Source organism: Chanodichthys erythropterus, chromosome 22 (genome assembly GCF_024489055.1).
Source record: "Chanodichthys erythropterus isolate Z2021 chromosome 22, ASM2448905v1, whole genome shotgun sequence".
Lineage (NCBI taxonomy): Eukaryota > Metazoa > Chordata > Actinopteri > Cypriniformes > Xenocyprididae > Chanodichthys > Chanodichthys erythropterus.
Window position 1 is genome coordinate 28,864,251 of NC_090242.1, and position 24,937 is coordinate 28,889,187.

A 24,937-nucleotide genomic window follows, 5' to 3' on the forward strand; every position below is an offset into this window, starting at 1 on the left:
CTGTGATGATCGTTTTGCAGGAGGGTTTGTCTCCATGGTAATTGCATTAAATCACAATGGAACTGCAGGGAAATGTCTGTTTACACATTCATACAGACTGTCAATTTGAGGGTTTTGTAGACAATATAATACATATTCATCTGTGTCTGGTAAAACACACTGTAATCTTACAAAACTTTGTATAGATTCTTTCTACAGGATCCTCTGTAATCTTGTAGGGTCATTTTTGCCTTTTCTTTATAGTGTTATGTGGTTTTATAAGACACCATAGATATATAGGCCTATATATTTATATATACAGAATTATTCCCAATTACAGATGGAAAAAAGGAGATGAGTTCATAACCACTGAAGAAAAAAAAAAAAAAAAAAATGATCAGCCATGTGAAACGTACTCCATCTGCTGGGTGAAGCACATCAGGGCAGACTGGGAGAAAAAACTTGAAGTAGGTTAAACAATTAAAGCTGAAGTGTGTCATTTTACAAAATTAAAGTCTCCTGTGCCAGTTTAATATGTAGAGACAACTGTAAATTGTAGGTTGGTTTCCTTTCAAACTGTATACATTGACTGTGTGTACTATCAAAACATTTCTGTTGGTTTGAGCATCCTGACATAGCAACATACTTCAACCAATGACACGAGTTTGGGGGTGTGACTACTGGTTTATTCAACCAATGGAAGATGTGCTAACCTGTTAAAAAAAAAAAAGTGTTTGCAACTTTTTGTAGCACCTAATGCTACATTTTGTAGCAAACGTTGTAGCATAAATGACATGCTCTATTTACGTCGAATCCAAGAATAAACACAAAACACCAAGACTGAAACAGATATAGAATTTATTTAACCATGAGTAGGAAAAAAATACATAGGTGTAAAGGAAACAAGCTGACCCTGTTATAAACACATCACTACTCAGAGAACCAAGAGAACTGGAGAAACAGTGAAATCCAAAACGCCTTGTTTACCATTAGGTTTTTATCCCCAACACTTAATATTGAATTAAAAACAGCTGCCATTATTTGATTTTTTTTTTCATTAAATATCTATATTCTTTTACCATATATATTTTTATTTATTTATATATATGCAACATTCTTATTTGAAACATTGTGCAAGTGTTATGCTGGTATTCCATAAATGGTAAACAAGAGTTGGTCCAGTGCATTATATAGTGACATTACCTAAATACTTATTGACTCTCAGCTGATTCAACCACAATCCTGACCATTGAACTACTACCCCTACTGACAGAGAAAAGTTGATTATGAAACAGGAAAAGAAAATGAAAAGGATTTCTATGGTAAAGCCAGAAACATCTGCTCAAGTGGATCTGAAAAAAGGGGGTAGAAATGGATGCAAGTAATTATTGCCAAGTTGAGAATGTTGACATGATTAGCATTGTGTAGTTTTTGCTTGCTGTGCACAAGACACCACCTGAAACTATCGTCTTTGACCCAAAGGAGAAAAAAAAAAAAAAAATTATATCTGAACAATATGGTAATTGCAACAATATTTAAACATGCTCAATTTATTAGAAGTGACTTTTTCAGAGGTCAATGACACAGAGTTGTGCACAGAACAAGACTTATTTAAAAAAAAAAAAAAAAAAAAAAAAAAATCAAATTCATCCTACCCTTAAACTTACTTTCTTCTGGAGAGCAATAGCAAGAAAACACCTAAAAAGTAGGGAGGGGAAAAAAACAAAAAACAAAAAACAAAAAAAAAAAAAAAAGAAAGAGAAGTGTCTGCTATGCTTACCACAACCCAAACACACGCAACGCTTTAAACTAACTGGCCCTCAAACCAGGTGAAATACCACATAAAGCTCAGGGTCAAAGTTGAAATTGTTTGGTGACAAAATGACAGTTCTTTATTTCTCTGTGACGATTTAATTAACGTATTTTTTTCTCAAAAGTTTCTTGACGTGAAGGTTAGCAACAATATAAATCTATAATTCAGTGTGCCAACATTTTTACAAAAAATTTGGTTTTGAGTATTACAAAACAAAAGCAAAATGAAAATGACAAAACTATTAGATATAATACACACATCAACACAATTCATGTCAAAGAAAGGAAACGTGATACATTATTTATTCACACTTTACAAAAATCTTTTTACTACAACACCATCAGCAATCCAATATAACCAGACAAGTTGCTTTCAATTAAAAAAAAACAACCAGAAAAAAAAAACAAAAAAACAAAAACTGACAGATAATGCGAGGAATAAAAAGGGACACCAAAAAGGGGAACTATAAGATGGTCCTCCCCAGTTCATCCATTTACTCTTGCTTGATAAAAGTCATTAAAATTGACCTCTGCCCTCATGGCAAAAGTATGTTTTCATTTTTTTTTTTTATTTAAAAAAAGCAATGAGTAGCTGCACCAGTGATCTACAATAAGTGCTTGTCAATCAATTTGATTTTTAAAACATGACAAACTTGAGAGGGAGGGGAAAACGAAAAACAAATTGGCTTTGAGAGCAATAAATGCCACCGTAGACGAAGTTAAAAATCAGACCACGCTACAGGAATAGTACTCTGGCCTTGTGTTTAGAGCAGAAAACAGACAAAAATCACCATGTATGTTTTCATCAGGTCAGAGAACAGGCTTTACAGTAGTAAATCGAGCTTTACACTTGGCCTTGTGGCAGAATGCATTGGATGGCACGACACGAGGAGATAACCGTGGTCTAGCAGGAAGTGAAATACAGAACGAGATCCGAACAAATAGAGAAACGCACAAGCAAAATATACGGTGAAAGTGAATTGCCTGAGTTGAGAGGGAGGAAGTGGCAGTAAATAGAGAATGCAAATGGAAGGAGGAAAAACAAAATTGAGGAATGGTGGAACTACGTGATCATGAGCGCAGATCGGCACAGCAGAAACACTCACTGTACTTGACATTGTAGACACCCAAAAAAGATTAGAGGAATAAGATGTTCGCTTGCGAATACAAAAAAACCCAACAGAAATGAGGATATTGTATAAGTAGATTGAGGCTGTTCAGGTGTTCACTGATAGCACTGGCAGTGCGCTTAGAGAAACGAATCAGTGAGGCACAATGTCATGTGTTCTTGAATAACAAAGCGGGTAAATAGGACCACATCACCAGATATCTGCCTCAGTGGAATTATATATCCAAAATAATAATAATAATAATAAAAAAAAAACTGGTACACTGGGTAAAAACGGGAACCTGGACAAGTGCAACTTTACACAGCAGATACCTGAAAAAAATTATTTTACACACGCTGGTCTTTTGAATGTTCATCAGGATGAACATCTAAAACTGATAGAAATTTCGCTTTCATTTACAATACAATCATTTTTCATCCAAATCTAAGTGTACGTACAAAAAAAAAAAAAAAAAAAGGAAATCAAGAAAAAATAGATGCAGTAGATCAGGACTTTTGTTGCTTGTATACAATCATGTAGAGAAAAGAAAAGAAAAAAAAAACCTTAAAAAGAAGAAAAATTAGGAGTGAACTGGAGTCTTGGCTGGGCGAAGCGTCTACTGGTGAAATTGAGCGTTTAATTTATCCGTCTATGAGTGGGACGTGCTTGTCTTTGCCCATTCTAGCATACTCTCCGCATCTTAACGTGATCTCCTGCCAAACTTCCTCAGGTGCAAAGGCTACGGTCACTGGCATTCGCTAAAACACAGCTGGCCGTTTCCAGATGATTTCCCTTTATTGAAACTCTTGCTCGGCTGTACGCACCAGATCTGCGGGCACCTCTATGGCACATGAAGCTTGAAAACTTCATAATTAGGCCATTTTGGCTCTTGAAATGTTGCTTTCTTAAAGCATGAAGAATAATAAAAAAAAGGTACATCAATTGCACTGGCATCCAATGGACTTAATTATGAGACGGGCGAAGGCCCAGTAGGTGATGGTGGGCCGCGCAAACCCGTCACTGGTGTACAGCTAGAGCGCGAGGCAGAGTGTCCGTGGAGAGGCCTCAGCACCATCGAGTGCAAATATGAGTTCGGCCAGCTCTCTTTACACATTAAAAGCCCTTTTTTTAAAGGGTTGCTCCTGGAGATCGGACTCTCTGACCTAAGCTGGTGAAAGGTTTTTCTGTCATCAAATTCAGCTGCTCGCTCTAAACTGGCCTTATAATAGCATGATCCAAATTATGCATTTCATGATATTTCGCTTGAGCTGGACTCCCTGCACGTGTTTCAAAGATATTGCCATTTAGTTATTTATATAAAAAAGCTTTTTTTCCTGTCTTAAGGTAAAACTTACATGATCACTCGGGGCCCTTGGGGTTTCGAAAAACGTACAGAATATTAACTTGTGCCCAGAAACGGAGGGAGAAAATGAAAAACTAAACAAAATAAGAAAAAGTGGGAGGGAGGTGGTATAGATAAGACTGACAAAAGCGTCTGATTCAGTTAAAATCCGTGGGAATAAAAGTTTGCCATACCCCATCTCCTCATAAGAGATTCAGATTTATACACAACAGCCCTTGCCTCATTCCCTCTCCTCCATGAGAGCAAAAGGAGGTAGGGGCCCGGAGCTCCCCCTGCTGGCTCGGAGAACTACCTGCGACCAGGCAGATGAATGCCGTTGACAGCAGGCGGGTAGGGCAGGAGCAGCTCCAGTTGTGCAAACAGGGAGAAGTGATCAGAGGGGATGTGGGGATGGGGGCAGCCAGTGATATTGTTCTCGTGGAGCCAGTGGGGGTCCAGGGGACCCAGTACACCCAGCACGTTGAGCAAAGGTTGAGAGTAGAAGATGTAGTCAATGATGCCCTGAAGAAAAAGAAAAAGAACATTACAAATGTAGCATTGATGGATTTTATTATTCTTCAAGATAAAAGTTAAACATGGATTAATCCTTATTAAAGCTACAAAAGTTATTCAGTCAAGAGCAGTGAGTAGTATGTGGCTGAAGCCGAATACCTTATTCGAAAAGGCATGGATCATGAACAACGCATTCTACGGAGCCCCATACGGACATTGTGACGGGAAAAATATGAGATGGGAGGAAGCATATATTTTTCATAGCTTTTACATTCTGTTGCAATTATATAGTAGGTTAATTATATTGTACGCAATTAGCGGACTTCAGGGAGTCACTATCAATATGTGGGGTTTTGAAATTGCTTCTAAATGCGTTCTCACATTTCACTTTCCCTTTCGAATTCGCAATAAGGTGTTCTCTCTGTATAGGGATCGGTGGTATTGACCACACATTTACAAGTTAAGACATTAGTCAATGATCCTCAGGATCTGTTGCGCACCAAATCCTCCGACATCATCCTGTCAGTCATCCGTCCTTACTCAGGCATGCGATCAGCTAAAGACGTGGCTTTTATCCCTATAAAAAGTAAAACGACAGTGGCGGCAGTGCCGTGGTGGGTGAATAATGTAATTGGTGTATGGCCGAACACATTAAGACAAACTTTTGCAGCAAAAGGCTAACCATGTCCCTTTAGGGGCTCCGTAGAATGAGTTATTCATTTTCCGTGCCTTTCCGAACAAGGCATTTGGGCTACACGACGCATTACCAAAAAAAATATTCAAATCAAAGAAATTCTGAAAAAATCATTTTATTTCAACGAATTCAGTCATTGAAAAAGCATTAATTTAATTTACAGATAAAGCAATCACATTAGTAACCTTCCACTCACAACAACATGCCAAATGGGCAGCCGCCCACCCTTTTTCCCCACCCCCTAGGGGTCAGCCAGCTGTTTTTTCGTTGTTTTTGTTTTCCATATATATATATATATATATATTATATGAAGAGTTTCAGTATTGTATCTGGTTGGTATTGAAAAGTCATTTATCAATTTTGCGCAAAATGTGATATCCGTCATGTTATTCTGTCGTGTTTTCTCCCTTTCTTTCCAAAACGCAACAAACGCCAGTCTTCTTTTTTTGCAGAACGTGATATATCCGCTCAACCAATCACAGCGCACCATTCCACCCACTGTAAACATTGGTATTAAAACGGCTTTTTAAAAAAGCCTTCAATGTACTCGGCAAATGTGTTTATTTAACTGTGCGGTGGCGCCAGATACTCGTTAATCGGTGATGACAAATAATTTATAACATTAACAAGATGATCCGTTGAATTCATTTTGGGAGCAACGGCTGAATGCATTTTTAGTAAAATGCCTGTATATAAAATAAATATTGGCAAAGTTTAGACTCAGTCATATATGTGAACTAACTTGCTTTGTTGTGTATTTTCAATTTGAAAAATAACTTATATTGATGGATTTATTGCATTTTGGGGAAAAAAAATAATAAGTTTTTATAATAAACTTTTTAAAATCAAAATGTAGATTTGAATTTTTAATGTTTTTATAACCAAAAGATGCTATGTGAAAGTTTGAAACAGAAAATAGTGGTTTTCATCTTGCCACTTTCTTGGTAAAGAAAACATTTTTTACTCAAATTAATCAAAATGGAGTTACTGCGTTTTGGAACCAAACTCTTCATATATATTATATATTATATATATATATATATATTATATATATATTATATATATATTATATATATATATATATATATTATATATATATTATATATTATATATATATATATATATATATATTATATATATATATATATTATATATATATATATATATATATATATATATAGAATCTGAATTAAAATGTGTTTGATTTAAGCCTACATTTCAAAATTGTGTGTCATAAAATTATATCGCGCATACAGCTCAACTAACGTGATCGTTATAAAGGTGTTTAAACAACAATACACTTCCACTTGCATGTATTTGACAATCGGAATATCAGATATTTCATGCCATAGCTAACACGTTTGTGAATATTCTGAATAAAAAAGGAAAAATGACATAAAAGCAGTTCATCATTCATTCAGCGCTGTTGCTGCTGCGGTGAGTCACGTGACAAGCAATAATGGTTGCCTATAGGCCTACACTACACACCGCTTGTAACCAACAGCAGAAATCGCTGTGATCTAGCCATGTCTCGTTGAAAGTACACTTTCCCATTTTCCACACGTAGCCGAACTTTAACAAGCTCTGAGACGACGCAGACGTATCTCGCGGGCAGGTAAGTTATTGCATTTATCACGGGATTTGTAGTTTTATCAACGCGTATACCAACACCAATATACCCCAGAAAGAACTACGACTCGCTACTTTTTTGCTACTTTGTAATAACTTTCAGCAGGTAGCGTTTCTGGAAATAGGTTGAAAAATTTAGACCTGACAAAATGAAATTTAAGACCTCGGATGAAAATCTGGCCGTTTCTAAGACTTTTTAAGGCCTTAAATTTAAAGTTCAGAATTTTAGACTTTTTAAGACCCCGCGGGAACCCTGCATTTAAGAGTCAACTTATTTAAGACTGTGCTTACGAGGATAATTGGCAAAAATGGGCATTTTGATGCAAAAGAGAACTTAAATCAGTACTGGTGTGCTGTCTGAAGCGGCTTTCTGTGTGTGCGTTTCAGGTATGTGAACACAGAGCCACTTATTGTGCTTGAATGGTTTACAAAGTTCCTACATATTTTCCATTTCAAAATTCCACACATTTTCTGGCTCAATTCTACAAAACCTCTGTAGAGTTTGACAAAATTTAACAAATGGTTCATACAGCATTGTTCTCAGCATTATATTTGATATTTAATAGTCATCTCTAAATATTTTTTATTTTCAGTTTTTTTCATGGGTTTTCTCAAAGTAGTAACATGCACTTAAATGAGAAGAAACCTTAAATGCTTTAAAACCTGTGCATATTCACCTCTGACACAATGGTTTGATGCTGCATGATCACCAAACAGCAAAGTACAGTCTGATTTAGAGGATCACTTGCTCCTTTATCTGTTGCGTGTTTGAGTGGCACACACATATTTCAAAAGAGACTTACTTATGGAAAAGACAGTTTTACGTAATGAAATTATGCACCTTGAATTCATTCAGTTGTGTTTGACAATCACTAAACTTTTGTCATGAAAACACACTGCTTGTAGAAACTCTAATGCCCCTATTCAGTTTTCTTAAATATAAAATTTAGACTGGAAGCATTTTTTCCCCATTGTCTTCCATTTTTTCCATAATTATCTGTGTAGGAAGCCTGATGGTTTAAAAGCATTTGAATAAATTAGATCATATACTAAAGTCAAAGGATGTCAGGGTAAAAAAAAAAACAAACAAAACAGATGCAGCATTAATTATTTTACACGTTAAACAAAAAAAAATGGCAAAAATCAACATTCATTTTGACAGCCCTTGCATAATTTATGCATACTCACATACGTTTGTGATTTTGCAGATGTATAAAGAAAAGGAATACGGTGAACGATTTGCATTATTTTTAGTGTTAATTTTTAAGGGTTAGTTCACCCAAAAGAGAAAATTCTGTCAGTAATTTCTCACCCTCATGTTGTTCTACACCAATAAGCTTTTAGTTCATCTTCGGAACACAAATTAAGATATGCCTAATAAAATCTGACGGCTCAGTGAGGCCTCTATTGACAGCAAGTTAATTTACAATTTCAAATGCCCAGAAAGCTACTAAAGACATATTTAAAACAGTTCATGTGACTACAGTGGTTCAACCTTAATGTAATGAAGTGACGAGAATACTTTGTGTGTGCCAAAAAAACAAAATAACTTCACCCATCACTAGATATTGTTTTAGTTTTATTGATTTCAAAACACTGCTTCATGAAGCTTCTAAGCTTTATGAATCTTTTGTTTCGAATCAGTGGTTCAGAGTGTGTATATGCCAAAGTCACATGAACCATTGAAATTTTGAAACTTATAACATAACAAAGTCTTGTTTACTGAAATCACGTGACTTTTTCAGTTTGATACACTCAGAACCACTGATTCGAAACAAAAGATTTGTAAAGCTTCGAAGCTTCATGAAGCACTGGATAGTGTTGAATAAAGTCATTATTTTGGCGCACAAAAAGTATTCTCATCACTTCATACCATTAAGGTTGAACTACTGTAGTCACCTGAACGGTTTTAAATATGTCTTTAGTACCTTTCTGGGCATTTGAAAGTGTAAATTAACTTGCTGTCAATGGAGGCCTCACTATGCCAACGAAATTTATCAAAAATATCTTAATTTGTGTTTCGAAGATGAGCAATGGTCTTAAGGTGCGGTCACACTGCACTTTTCGTTCCATTGACTTCCATTCAAACGCATGCGAATGTGTCAGACCGGAAACATAAGCTTGTGCGGAAATTTTTTTTTGCATTTCTCTGCGTTTCAAAGTTCAAGTTTGGTGAACTCTGACCTGCGAATTTGCATCATGTGAAGACGTGCGACCAGTAGAAGATCGATTCGTCAAGGCATGACCTCTTGGCTGAATTAAAAGATATTTTTGCAGTAAAGTCGAGTAGGTTCTATATTTTTACATTTTGAATGTGTTACTTTAAGTTATATGTTTATAAAAAAAAAAAAAAAAAAAAATACTGTAGACTGTGACATATCCCGGCTGTTACAATTTTGCATGTTTAAAGTCTAGTGTGACCGCAGCTTTACAGGTTTGGAACGACATGATGGTGAGAAATTAATGACACAAATTTCATATTCGGGTGAACTATCCTTTTAATTTATCGTAGATATCTGATATTATTGTGAACTCTTTTGGCCACAATAATTGTGCAAGAAAAATCTGATATAGTGAAAGCCCTACATTAGCCTTTTGATGTTTTAGAAAACAAATGAAAAACAGATAAAACAAAAGAGAAGCATTTTATGAAAATTTCAAACCTTAAAGTCAAAGGTGTAGTTGGTGAAAGGCATCAGGCCATTCTCATAGGCACTCTTTAGCTTGAAGCCGTGCGTGATCCTGGTGCTGGAGGTGCCGTTCTTGCCATTGCAGTTGAAGTTGGTCAAACTGTCAATGTATCGCAGCTCTTTAAAGTCCTTGTGGGTGCTGTCCACACCACCTGTGCTCAGGTACTCCACCACACCTGTGAGTGCATGAAAATCACCATCAGAAATCAAGCAAGAAGGTAAATAAGTCTCTAAACACTTTGGTACTGGCACACATACCCGAGTCAGGCAGAGAGTTGAGGTCAGCGCACAGGACGAGAGGGATGGCATTGGTTTCCCCAGAAACTGAGGAGAGCTTCAGACTGCGAGTGGCCTTATCCACAATATTCTTCACTTCAGACAGGAACATCATGGTCTGGACAAGCTTCACATCCGAGTACTCGGGGTCCCAGTGCATATGAGCATTGGCCACCAGAAGGAGCTGTTTCTCCATGCCATGCAGAGGCTTTCCAGCTATGGAGCAAAAACAGAGCCACTGCTTTAGATATTGTTCAGGGACGTAAGAGTCTCTGCACTGCAAGTGTTATGTTAGCATCATTGAGACAATTATAGCTCTTAATATTTTGAATTAGTTTGTAATTTCTTATTTTCTTTTTTTAAATGCTAGTTTTTGTTTTATTGTTCTTTAAAAACATCCGTCTATAAAGTTATGAATTTTTATATCAGTCTTAATATTAGTATATCAAAAAAACGAGCAACTAGGCAAAATAAAATATTTTATTTCAATCAATTTATTTTAAGTAACAAATGTTATGGTTTTAGCCAACAATGCCCACAAACAATATTAAAATTCTATAGAATTTAATAGATTTAAATGAAAAAATAAAATCTACAAGAAATTCAATTTGAGATTTGCTACAGAAAGTCTTATTAAATTAGCATTTTTAAAGATGAACTAAATGAGCATTAGATGACAGCAAAGATAAATGTAAAAACGTAAATTTAAGACGCGAGAATGTACAATTAATTAGAGCTGCACGATTCTGGATAACTTGAGAATCACAATTATGTTTTTTGTTTCAAATAGAGATCACGACTCTCCCACATTTCTGAACAGACAGCTAAACGATAAATAATTTACTAGAGGTTCTGACAAAATGTCAACTGCTGCAGTCCATTTAAAAATGTTTAATTTGAATGAATTATTTAAGATAAAAATCAGGTTGAAAGAATTATTCAATAACAACTCGTTTCATTACTGGATGAACGATGGTCTTGAATGAATGATTCAATTACAAACATTTTTTAACAGCAACTTGTCTCCACCTGGAGGCGTAAAGACATAATCAATACTTTCGTTATTTGAAGCGCCAAATTACTTTCAAAAGGTGATTTACTCGATTTTGATCTCTACCGTAGACATCAGTGTTTATATTCAAACTACAGACTTTTATCCCAGCACTTCTGGGATCATTTGAATATTTGTAACAGAAATAACGATACTGTGTGGTTGTTTGTGAAGCTGTTTCATACCTAAATAATGACAACTGCTCTTTCTTGTTCAGTGGCAGCACCAACACAGTAAGGCTGCTCCGATCAGGATTTTTCGGGCCGATCACAGGAAGCAGTAACGGCTGATACCAATCATCGATACAGATCATGAGGTCTATTTGAAGCCTTCTTTTTTTATCATGTAGCATTATTTACAGGGAAGATCTAATCAGGATTTTACAGACATTCATTCAGGGCTTGAATTTCATTTTGGAAAATGGGGGGGGGGACTTCTCCCCTTAAGTTTTTTTTTTTTTTTTTTGAGAGGGAAGTTGGGGGAAGGAGGCTTTTTTTTTTAAATTACAATTCTCACCTACATTTTTGATCAAACATTTGGTCAAAAGTTTGATTTAACAAAGGGGCAATTTTGTTGTACAACAGCTTACATTATAGCATATTAACATTTACAAAAGACAACAGTCAGTAATAAAAGAAGAACAATAAACAAATTACAAGCAGTAGCACAAATGCAATAAAGATACAAACGAAATAAACAGTGCTTTAAGTTTAAGCAATAATTAAATAAGGAATCAAAATGTAAAACAATATAGTACAGATTAATTCTTACATTTAAAGTTACAAAAGTTATTCAGTCAAAGCAGCGAGTGTTTTTCTGTATCTTTTGTTGTTTGAGTAACATTAATGACAGACAGCAAGAGGTATTTATAGGCTGCTGCCACTTTAAGATCTGATGCATGGATCCAATATACTTTTACACATGCATTTCTCTCAACTGTTTATGTTCACTTAAGGCATAACCAAATATGTTTACATGAAGACTCAAGGCGGTAATTTTGTACAAGTGTGTATATTTGAACATTTAAATGCAATTAACCACAAAAAGAACCGCGAGCCATTTAAGAGACAGCTTTATGTGTGCCTTTTAATTGCGCAGAGAGAGCGCGTGTGTGGTTTAAAATCGTTTGAATGTTTACACTGGCAAGACAAATGATAAACTTTAGTGATGATGCAACACTGCCCAACAGGTGACAATTCCATCAACTGTGCGGCACGCATCTTTCTTATAGTGTAGACGCGATGGTGATGTAAAGCCATTTGTGCATTTTGAGAGAGAGTGAGTGCTGATTCACTCATGCCGTTTGTGAAATCACTTCTTAAAGCTTTCAAATTACTGATGTCAAAAGTTATTTAATAAAGATGAAATGAATTTTTTTTTTTACCCGTGCCAGACAAAAATTTGGGGCGGCAATGCTGCAAGTATGTCACACCCAGAGGTCACGTTAACCGAAAATTTTCCGTCATTGACAGAATTTTTTTTTTGCAATGACGGAAAAATCTGACCGTCATTTTGACAGACTACACTGAGGCTGATGTAACTTGTAACTGTAATTCCCACTCCTGTCCAGTTGGTGGTGAGTGCGCTCCAATGTGGCAGCATAGCGATGCGTTTGATTATACACAGACAAGCACCCAATTTAAATCCATTTTATAATAATAAAGTTGTAATACTTATACTTACATAATTAAGTTTCTAATCCAGTTTGTTTTGTTTTAAATGGTTTGTTTTGTGGCAGACTATCAAGTTTATGGTCAACGAATGGCTTTTCTGGGGTACAATGTTATGTGACATTGTTTCCAACACTGATTGAACTGAATAGGACGTGATACAGATTTCAGTAAGCTACTGTATCTTGCAACATTTTCTGATGTTCATATTTATTTCATTCTGTAATGTAGTAAAGCGGAAGAGATGATTGCTTTCACTCATGATCCACGACAATTGTTCAAGATGAAAACTGAGAAGTGACGCAGTCTTTGTTCAACTTTCTTTTCATAATATAAATAAATGTATAGCCTATAGGCCCATTTGCTTATCCTGTAAGCTCTTGAATAAAAGTGAAAATGTGGATGAAAAAATTAAACGTCTTATTAAAACCTAAAAATTAAAATGACAGGGAATAATTGTTTGTGACAGACTTTCGCACTGTCCATCATTTTGATGGACAGGATAGTAAAAATTTTGTGAAAGGTTTAATAGACATAGCTGAACCGTTGTCATTAAGGAATTAGATTGCGTGGGCATCTGAATCGAGATGGCGATCTTAACGATTAATCATGCAGCTCTACAATTAATTGTAATAAAACAGATTGTTTCTGTCCTTGATTATGATTGGCTAAGCCATAAAGCTGTTGTAAAATACTCTATAAACCCACACCTGTGACTTCATCACATTATTCCTCTTGTGGTAACCATTCTGCTAAATTTAGCTGAAAACGGCATGCTTGGAAGAATTATTATTTATCAAAATAAATGTTGTTGCTGTGCTAAAATTATTATTAGACCTGACATGTTTCAAACCACAATGTATGATTGTGGTTCAGACTATAAAGTACATGGATCACGGAAACCGAAATATCACACTGCAATGATTTGTATTTGAACACAAAGTGGCAATTATGTACTGGTGTGAAAAGTTTAAGTTAAAAACTATTTTTATATATTCTGTGAACATTTTATATTTTCGTGTCAGAAAACCATACAAATTTAGAGTGCAACTATAATGTAGAGAAAAGAACAGGGGAAAAGAAAACAGACCAGATTGCTCCATCATCTCTTTCCGCAGCTCTAGTAGTACAGCCACTCCGATGTTGTCCTTGGTCATCACCCTGTTCAACATGGCCTCTGAGCCCTCTGAGTTTGCCATAGCCAGCTGGTTGAACTCCACTGTATGTTTCTGTACCAGACTGAACCTGCTCAACACAGAAACAGCAAGGTCAGGATGACACATGCATACATAATATGCTAGAACAACAACTGTTGTTCCAAGTCACCTTGCAGGTTTTCTGCACCATAAAGCAGTGGTTCTTAATACTGGGGTACCTACAGAACTCCAGGACCAGGACTGAGAACCAATAAACTAAAGTCTTGCAGTCTGAATACTTATGTCAGACTCACTTGTCTGTTTTGTAGAAAACGGCACAGCCGTCCACATGTTTGCGGTCAGATTCAGACATAGTCCTTGCTCGGGACTTAGGGCTGAAGAATCCTTCGTAACCATGTTCCTTGAGCTCTACCAAGAAATAGTTGTAGTACTGCTCTGTCTCCACTTCCTAATAAGCACAAATGAAAAATATTTAAGAAAATATGTGATTTTGGACACAGCCAATGTTTTTCCACACAATCTCAACTGCATCCACAATCAAACACAAACTTGTGCCAGATAACTTGTGACTGGGACCAATTAAACAATTTGTGTCAATGGAACAAAGTGCTTTTAAGCAAAGATAGCTACAAAATTAGCCAAACTTAAAAAAAATAAATAAATAAAAAAAGCAGACTTGGCTCACAAACCTGTAGGCTGATGATGTCTGCACTGCAGCTGAGGATCTCCTGCATGATGGACTTCTTCCTGTAGTCCCAGTTGAGGGCCCAGGACGGACAGTAGCCATAGAGCTGACGTGTGGCGTACTTATCACAAAGCACGTTGTAGCACATCACAGAGAAAAGTGCTAAAGAGGAAGCAAGAATTCAGTGAGGTCGTCAAAAAAGTCAAAGTGCCTGTATTGGCAAGTATCCTTGTAAACATAGGATATGTAATGGAAGGATAATCACTGAAGCAAATGGTTTGTCAGATCCAGATCTGCGTGCTAGTGCAGGTTAAAATCTCACAATTTAATAGTATTTATAGTACCTTAATACAGGCTGTGTGACCATGAGGAATGATTACCTCAAAATGTATGTCCATATACAAGTTTGAGGGAATTTATTTAAATTAAATACATACTTTTACATGCAAATGAACATCCCTTTTAATGTCACAGGTTGCCGACCCCTGATTTATGCAGCAAAGACTATGCAGTGTTATTTTACCTTTAATTACTTTAGCTTCTGTATCAGAAAACTACTGTTAGAACTTCCTGAAAACCCTCAAAAGTGCTGTTCATTTGTATGTTTGTTCTATTGAATTTATTTGTGCTATTGCTTGTAATTTGATTATTTGTTCTTATTGTATTATTTTATACTGACCGTCTACTTATCAGTAACAATATTTGAAATTTATACAAGTTAGTCTAGTAACTTTTGGTGTTATAACATTATTTTATTATTTTATGTCTTACTTTTTTGAGGTGGGGCAAGTAAACATTTGAACTACTGGCCAAACCAGGTTCGTAGAAAAATCCTTAGTGTTGAGCCCTGATATTCAAAGTGATTTCTTCACTTTCACATGACATTAAGGCATTGTTGAACTTGTCACCAAATTTGGCAAATTCTGAATTCATAAAAAGCAGGTCTGTACAATTAAATTCAAAATCACAATATGGACTAATTTCCTTGATAATTGAACCACAAAGAGATGACCATTTAAATATTAAGTCTGCATGTTCTGCCTTTATTCAGAGTGAATAAGCGGCAGAGTTTGATCTATTGCACACTCAAGCATGTGTGCTGCTGGTGTTTTCTGCATTTGCCCTATCACTATGGGAGGGCACTCTAGAATTTACTTTACAAGCATTTCACCATTTCATTTTGGTCCCCCAAATAGGGTGAAAAAGGACTTAATTTCAAGTTTAACCAAACTTTTAATTTGGTGGATTGAAGTAGACTTGTATTAAAATTCTCAATGTAATAATAATGATACAATTTATTATAAAACAATTTTTATAAAACTCAATAAATGTTCTTTATTTTCATTTATATGGCAAATCTCTGCTGTGAAACACTTTATATCACAAAACTAACTAAGACTTTAGTTACATTGTATGAAATTATTTGATTACATTGATAAATTTGTATCAATTGAAAAAAAAAAAATAATAATTTCAGAGGGCCTTATTCATTTTAATAAATGAAGTTATTAATTTATTGATTCAATTATGCTTATGCTAGATATTATTTTGATTATTAAAAATGTAAATCAAACCATTAAAACAGAGAACACCGAATTTTGTGGAAAAAAATAAAAGCAAACCAAATGGCTGATGGCTAAAACAGCATATCGAGAACTTCATGTGCTTGAAAAGTATATTACAGAAACAGTGCCTGCAGACTATGTCTAATCAAATCTCATTATTTCATGACCTAATAATCGCAAAACACCTTATTACAAATTCAGAATTATTTTATAAATAGTGCAGCCCTAGGTCTCATGAAGTAAACCGGTCTCCAGGCTGTCCTCAGAGAATCTTTCTAGTCTTTTTATTATTAGAAAATAATTTGTCTAAATTGATGCACCCGGTGACAACAAATGGTGCACTTCAAGTCTGTGCAGAACAATCTGAACTGAAGTGAAAGTGTCTCACCTGCTGGCCGTGTTCTGTCTGGCTCCTGCAGTGGTATCCATGAGCGAGGTGGTGGCTGTTCTATAGATACTATGGCCAAAAAAAGAAAAAAAGTCAGTGAGTGAACCTCTCAATAAAAACTGAGCAATGACTCAGTGGAAATAGTCCGACCGCTGAAATAACATGCAAGAACATAGTAATTACCCCCTCAGTAATTCAGAGCAAATCAAAAGAAAGTGTTCAATAAGACAACAATGCCATGACTCATTTCATTGCATGAAATTAATCTGCTCTAAAAGAGCATGTACAAGAATAGAAGCTTTTCAATGCTGGCTTCACAAGCGGTGCAGTGGTACAAAAATTGACTCACCACGTTTGGTGCCTGCGAGATTGTCCAGCAGGTAGTTGAGGAGCCGACGTGTCCCATCAGGCTCTTGGTAGAGGTTCAAGATTTCTTGTGCAAGAGGGTTTCCTACAGAACACGAGCAAACATGAAACATGACAGGAACATGTATAATTACAGAACCAGTACATGGGTCAAACCAGAATTGCATTTCCATCTGAATTTCACTTAAATGCCATCATTATTGTCAATCTAAGAGGCCGTACTCATGGAGACACGTTTAGCTGTATACGTAAAAAATGTGTATCATGTCGGCGTTTCATCCAGACGGATCCGGCGTTTTGGGAGCCTGAAACCGTTATTTTTTTAAACCAGGTCCCAGAGTGGATAAATCTGAAAAGCGACACCCTTGCATTTTTGTGTGTAAAGCCAATCTGTATATTTTGTGAAACGACCCCACGTTTCGACCCTAGTCAGACACAGCTACGTCATGTAACAGCAACAGTTGTACACAGCACGCAAGGTTTATATGCATGCTCCAAGTCTTTGGTTTTTAGTGTATCTCTGTGGCAGAATTACAGTACCACATACTGGTCTGGCATGTATACTACATCGTTTTGAGTCGGTTTCTGTGATTTCGTGTCAAGCAGATATTTCTTGAGACGACTGGCTTTGTGTGGATGTGGCCTAAGTTAAAAGAACATATCTATAATAAATCGCATAACTGGGAAACTATTTAAAATGGTGTTAACATTTTGTCAGACCAAAAAACAAAAACACACTTTTATAATTAAATGCTGAATATTTTAAGAAATGAAATAATTGTATAAATTACATCACTTTATAGAATAGTGTGTTTTTAAAAAGCATGCTTTACAGATCCTATTGAAAAGTAACAGTTTATCACTGCAATTGTAGAATGACATGGATAAGTGTAAAATAACAGATTGGTGTTAAAAGCATTTAAAAAAATAGTTACTGTAGAGCAACAAAACATCAACAATTAACTAGGCCTACATGGAATCACATTCTCACATTGGCCCTTAAGTGTTTATTACGCATTTTGTCTATTTGATTATGCATTTCAGCAACCAATAAGCTCAGTACACTCAGGTTAGTCTACATCCATTCTGTAGATTTCCCTAGAACTAGCACAGAAAATGCAAAAACGACCATCTGGTCCTGCACAACTTAAGTTTTATGGGTTATAAAAGGAAGTAGTACCTTTCAAACCCAGCGTTTGTAACTGAAAGAGTTTTCCAAGCTCAAAAGGCAGAACTCGTAACTGGTTGTTATTTAAAAGCAGTTCCCTGCGAAACAAACAAAAAAAAAAGACAGATTTGCATGCCATAAAAACAGTGATAATCATACAGCAATAAGCATCTGAAGCATACAGGGGTTTTTAAGGGATTAAATATTGCATGAAAAGCCAAATGCTACATAAAATCAAACGTCAACAGGTCTTTTTGGCATATGAATCCCCATACTGCACAAAACCTATTGCAGCCCAGTGCATTTCAGCTGTTGGATGAAATCCCAACCACTTAATAGGTACCTAATACAGTAGCATTTCAGCTCCTCTCAGAACATGATTTATAACCATCCACAGTAGCAGTAATCACACTAGCAGAGAGGTGGCAACATATTTCAACCTGTGACAAATGAAATTGATTTAGAGCAAACCACTGTGTCACCCACATATGAGAACAGTGGGGTTATCAGAGCTCAGGTCCTTGATGCAAACTAACATCACCTCTGAAGATAAAGGACCCAATTAACAATTCCCAAAGGCTAAACGACTCGCAAGAGTAAGTATGGAGTTAAAAGGTCTCTGCACACTCCCACAATAGCCTTATCCATCTGCCTAACATCAAACCACAATCTTTATAGCGGTTCCATTGTATTAAGCCATGCAATCTACAGTGTGCAAATAAACAGTCAATTAGCCACCCACCTGAGAGATACCATGTTGCCTAGCTCGGCAGGCAGGCTCCTGATCTTATTGGACGAGAGGTCCAGGTACACCAAGTTGTGTAGTTTGGCAATGTCGGGCGGGATTCGCGAAAGTGAGTTATCACTGATATGAAGAGCAGTGAGGTGTGTAAGGGACCATAATGATGAACTCAAACTCCTCACTTTTCCTGCAAAGACAACAGAACAAACATTAAATTGTGTGCTTAAGCAACACAAAAACTTAAAAAAAAAACAAAAAAAAAACACAAAAAGCTTTTGCAAACCATTTAACTTCTGTAAAGGTTACTACAAATTCTCTAATTTGACGTATTTATTTCCTAGTAAAACAAAATAAAAGGGCAGGACTTGATTGGATCGTGTCAAGCTCAGACTCATGTATGTATGCATGCACTAAAAAATAAGTTTTATACATTTCTATAGCCTTCCTGCCTAGTATTGTCCTTAGTATTTTACAAAGGCTATGAAAAAAATTGAATTTATCTATGAGGGACTATGTTATAGGCCTACATTATATGCAAAAAAGGAAACGTTACATACTAAAACAAAAACCAACTGAAGTTGAAAAATGAAAGTTTAAAAATAAAACGCAGACCAAATGTTAACTTGTAAGAGCCACATTCACTCATCTGAACAATGATTATATTTATACCCATTAATGTAGTACAGTTAGTGCTCTCATAAAAATATAATTGCTTGTTACTCATCTCCAAATACATTTAAAAGCATAATATAAAAGGAATGTGATGTTTCTGATTAGGTGGTTTGGGCACTTTTCCCACAGCAGATCAGTCTGTGTGCTGTATTTTAGATGTGTTTTGTACATAGAAATTTGTTATCCACTACTGTAAAGTGACAGGACTGGTACACGTTTTCATGCCCTTTCACACTGTAAACGACATGAAAAAGCAATGTGAATCGCGGAAGAACGGACCTTTCACACCAAACGCGAAACGACTAAATGCTAATTCACTCCTGCACGCTAAGTGGCACCGACCAACAATGCATTTGTCCTCATGTATGTCTCGTATATGGCTTTAACATCATCTGCTGCATAATATAAAGCGTTAAATTAAGATAAATAAAGTTTGGTACTACATTAGAGAAAAAAAAACTCTTAAAATATAATTAGGAGGTACAATTAGCATCAAGCTACATTTAAAAATGTATATGATTATTAATGTTTTTGCTCAAATCGCACTTCAAACCATCATCGAGTAATTTCTGATAATGATCTAAAGTGGGTTTTGATTCGATAATGGGCAGACATCTCCTTGTATGTTTTATAATGGATTGAACGCTAAATTGTTATTTAAATAACATCAGCTGCATAAAAAACAGAAAACATCACAATAATCATATTTGCCTTCATATTTCATCTGTAGAAAAATGTTTCTCAATTTTTATATAGGCTACAGAAGAACAGGAGATATGAGTACATGACTGACAGATCTAAGACACACTCTCATAATCATAACACTCGCACACATGGAAGAAATCAAACAGTGATCAGATAATTCCGTGGAAAATGAACAGATGATATTCTGTATAAAGAACAAATGAGAATAAATCTGTTCTCAGATACTAATAATCATCTCCTCCTGGTTACTCTTCTTCCCTGTTTGTTTAAACTAGATTTTGAAACAGTGCCATCACTTTCGCCCTTCTGTGCAACAGCAGCTGTTCCGGGCACGTGATCTAAAGCTCAAATCTAACCGAACGGCTCATTTCATCGTGGAACGATGAGGGGAAAAAATTGACAGGTCGAAAAAAAAAAAAAAAAACTCACTTTTTTGTGCAGCACATGTTCACGCCCAGGGTGAAAGGCTCCACAGAGAACAATTGTTTTGATTTAAGAGCGTCATCACGTGAACATTCGCACCAATTTTTGGCGTGTGAGAAAGGGCCTTAAAATGCACGTTTCAGCGGTTTGAACTGAAAGCAACTTGCACTGATATATTTTAAAATAGTCTCAAGATGCATACCAGCAAAGTTTTTTCTAAGGCATGTTTATAAAAGCTATATAAATGTCCTATAACGATAAAGACACAGAAAATATATCATTGGAATCACTTTGAGCGATTTTTTTTCAGCTGATGAATAATAAAACATCAACAGCCAGTCAGAATGCATTCTGCTTTAAAAAGCTCGAGCATTTGAAGCAGCAGACAACAAAACTGCAACGCACACTAAGAATAAACAGCGGCCTGTCGTACAAAGCCGGTTTCAGTTTCTACCCAGGTAAATTCAAGATTAGTTTGAGCAAACTCTGGTTTTTCGGGCTCATGAAGGTGGACTGGTATGGTAACTGAGTTTTATTCTGAGTTACAGATCACAAACCCATCAGCTGTGAGTAAAGTGACATGTATCTGATGCAATAAAGCCACTCCCCCTGTATCTCTCGCTCCAAATTAAATCAGTTTATAGTGAAGCCATTTTAGAGACAAAATTGCTCATCTTTTTTGCTAATTATTCATTATATTTATATTAAATAAATTAAAACTATGTATAATTCATATGACATTCGTATAATTAGGCCTATTACATTAATTGACAATATTAAACTTTGCTTTTTAATTAAAATAAGTATAATACATGCATAATATATAAAGCTTTTAAACAGATTAAGCTTACATGTATTCTTTTGAGCTCCTTGTGAAACTATATTAATTATTCGGACTATTTATTTGATTCACATGCATTGATAGTCATTTTCTTTCAGCTGCCTTCTCAAAATTTCACTGCAGAATTGTTTATTCCTGCTTTGTAAATGTTTAATTTCATATTTTTCATAACGAACTCTTAATCTTCGGAAGAGACATGAATTGCGAGGCTCTCTTGCGAGAAGTGAATAAAACTGATGTTCTCCTTGTTCCGTGTGATTGGCCGTTTGCCGTACGCATCATACTTTCAGGTGCACGCGCTTTGCAAACTCTGGATTAAACCGGAGTTGACAGAAAGTTTATACCAAGTGTTGTGAAACAGTTGATCCTGATCTAAACCAGGTTGGATTTATTTGGATTTGTCAACTCCAAATCTACTCTGAATCTCAGAGTTTTTTCAACTAGCTTCATGCAACAGGCCACAGAACAATATCATCCGCTGGTGTGAACGCAAATATAGTTATCGTTCTTGACGGGCTATAAACAAGTGTAAATAGCTTTTTGGCCAAAGCTTAAAGTCCTCATGAAATGGATGTTGCGATAGCCTTTTCTACCCTACTGTGACATATTTGAGTGAAAAAAATAAATAAATAAAAAAGCAGGGCAGGACTTTGTAGAGATTTTGTCATTGTTCTGTGATCTCATGTGAGTGACAGGTTGTCCCGTCCTCACAAAAGAGGAAGGAAGTCATTTTGATTAAAGATTATGAGTGCACTCGAATTAAAAAAATAAATGATTGCCACAGAAATCATTTGTAGTACATACTGCAATATTCCATAAATAATAAGAACAGTTCGTTTTGATTTCATGCCGACTTTTACATTAATTCCAGCCTGTGACACCTCAGAGCAAATTATTACATTGAGGAATTAGTACAAACATTTTCCTTTGGAATAACGAGCACAAAGACCATGAATGCATAAAATAACAATGAACCAGAAGTAGCATTTAGTAAAGTCATACTAAGTAAACTGGGTCTATTTTGAATTTGTCTTTAACATGTTGGCCCCCACTGAGAACCCCAACATTACCAACAATCTCCAGCTCTGCCCAATATGACTTCTTCCCATTGGCCGCCTCCTCACTGGACATAATTGTGTACATCCGCCTTGGGTCAGGCGGATCATATTTTTCCTTGGGCATCCCTGTAACACTGAAACACAAACACAGTCACTTTACACAAATGAAGATGCTTGTATCCTGACAGGAAACAGAGTGGGTGCAACTATGCAAAGAACAGGTGAGATGCCTAGTAAAAATGACACTGAAAACCCTCTCAGAGTGAGGAGTGAGAACACAAAAGCAATTCCAAAAATCAAACGCTGAGGGGATTTTCCATTACGCGTATGACAAATAGAGATACTCGCGCGCCGTACGACGTCACCACGTTTCTCACATGTACATAAAGCAGCTTTCAAAAGGTGGTGATTAAGACGAACCATGTGTACGACTTTTAATACGGTCTATGACACAAATTAGCTCTCAAATAAAAACTTTGTACAAAGTTTTATGAACTTAACGCTTAGTAAATTCGCGTTCTTGCGCGTGCAGCTGGCACTGTAGGCAAATGGCTATTGTATCGAAACAAATTTCATATAGAACCCCGTCAAGAGTACAATTTTAGTCTGACATGTCACAGAAAGAAAAAAAGGCGGCTCATATTACAAATCCCATGAAACAACGGTGCAACTGAAGTCCCTGCAACCCTCAACAACTTCTCTCCATTTAAACACGGTGCCGGTATATTTCCATTATATAACTGCAGCGTTAATCGCCAACTAATCACTTAACCAACAGGCCAGATGCGCGTCATTTTAGGTCTTTCATCATCGCTGTGCAACGCAACCCAAACAAAAACACCACCACCTCGTGCTTACTTCCCAGAGCCACGTTACAGAGCTAGGACTGCTAGCTGAGCGAGCCTGAATTATGGGGAGAACTGCAACCTGCAGGGCGTCTCAATGAGTCGATTAAAAGCAAGCAATTAGAAAATGAACTGGCTTTAGATGATAACGTGTGCTTGAGACAGATTTGCTGTCTAACTGCTGAAGTGAATTAGTTTAATCGGACCCCCTACTAAAGCGATACCCGTTTACAGTAGGGGGCCTCTCTAAACAAACATCGACTTAACTTCGCAAATGCATTTGTGCGATATTAATCGCCTGGAAGCCACAGAAGTAAACTATGAAGAGGTTGTATGGTGTTAATTAATGTAGGGGAATAATGTGTTAGCTTATGTAGCTTCCCTACGGACACAGCAGGTTGCTTACATAACCAACAACATAGATCAACACTTAGAATCGCTTCATTGATAATTTCATCAATCAGTCATAGTTTTTAAAGCGCCCACACACGCAAAGTGGAGATTAGAGGATCACAATCTTATCGATTCATCATTTCCTCTCTGTTCAGATTGAGCAAATTAGCTCATACGCTAACTGGCTAACAAGCGATTATACATTTACAAAACTGGGCCGACACTAATCGCAAAGCAATAAAAAAAGAAACAAAATCCCTTGCTTATATATCACTAGAAACAACTGGAACGCCTCAAACTGGTATTCGTTTTACCTGTAAGCTCATACCAGTTCACAAAGACGAGTGCGCGTTTCCTTTGTTTCTGATCCGCTGCTCTTTCTCACTGAAGGCAAACAAGCATCATGGCGGCCGTGAGAGTTTCAGGGCGCGATAAGAAGCGCCCCGCTCATTGGCTGCTCCTGAAACGAGCGATATGATTGGTCCGCTTGTCCGCTCGACGCCTCCACACTGTTTACGCCAGCGAGGCAGGCCAAACATGGGAGTCACAAAAATAGGTCAATTTTGCGGATGTTGACAAGTAGAGTACAACAAAGATGCAGTTTGTTATGAACGCGCTATAGATCATTATGTAATGGTAATAGTAAAGCTAATTGACATTTAAGAAACATATTTAAGAGATTGGCTTGCACTTATTTTAATTTCACCGACGTATCTGTTAACTTGAATATCAGACCACTGGTGCAAAATATGCGAATCATTTACTCTCCAAATTTGATGTGAGGTACATCACTTCCCATGAGAGTATGACATCCTCATAGAATAATATGTGAAGAAAAAGAAAATATAATCCGCTATAATTAAAAATCCATTTATGGCTGCAGTGCATTTGATAAACACTGGATGGCATCATTGAGCTTTACACTCACACATCAGGGCTTTGAATAGGCCTAGTTTACTATACACTATAATACCTGTTTTGTATATATATAGTAGCTGAAACAATAGGCATTATACGACTAGAATACTGTATTGTTGTTATATTGATTCATGTTGTGTTGAAACCTTAATTCAATGAGTGCACCCCATCTTGTAAATAGAAAAAAAAGGTTTATTTAGCATTTTTAATTCAGTTATTTTACAGTGCCGTAGTTACATTGTAATT

At 36.3% G+C, this 24,937-nt stretch overlaps 1 protein-coding gene across 1 annotated transcript; it reads right to left on the reverse strand.

The window, feature by feature from the left end:
• Nucleotides 1-820: 820 nt before the first annotated feature.
• Nucleotides 821-24,172, reverse strand: cnot6a (CCR4-NOT transcription complex, subunit 6a). Its single transcript, XM_067375756.1, has 12 exons — nucleotides 24,088-24,172; nucleotides 22,548-22,669; nucleotides 18,837-19,023; nucleotides 18,107-18,192; nucleotides 16,910-17,011; nucleotides 16,561-16,629; nucleotides 14,612-14,769; nucleotides 14,216-14,370; nucleotides 13,856-14,010; nucleotides 10,027-10,260; nucleotides 9,742-9,944; nucleotides 821-4,764 (listed from the first exon to the last, which is right to left on the reverse strand). Exons 2-12 carry the CDS (start codon nucleotides 22,657-22,659, stop codon nucleotides 4,552-4,554), a joined length of 1,674 nt encoding a protein of 557 aa, XP_067231857.1. The 5' UTR covers nucleotides 22,660-22,669; nucleotides 24,088-24,172; the 3' UTR covers nucleotides 821-4,551.
• Nucleotides 24,173-24,937: the final 765 nt, after the last annotated feature.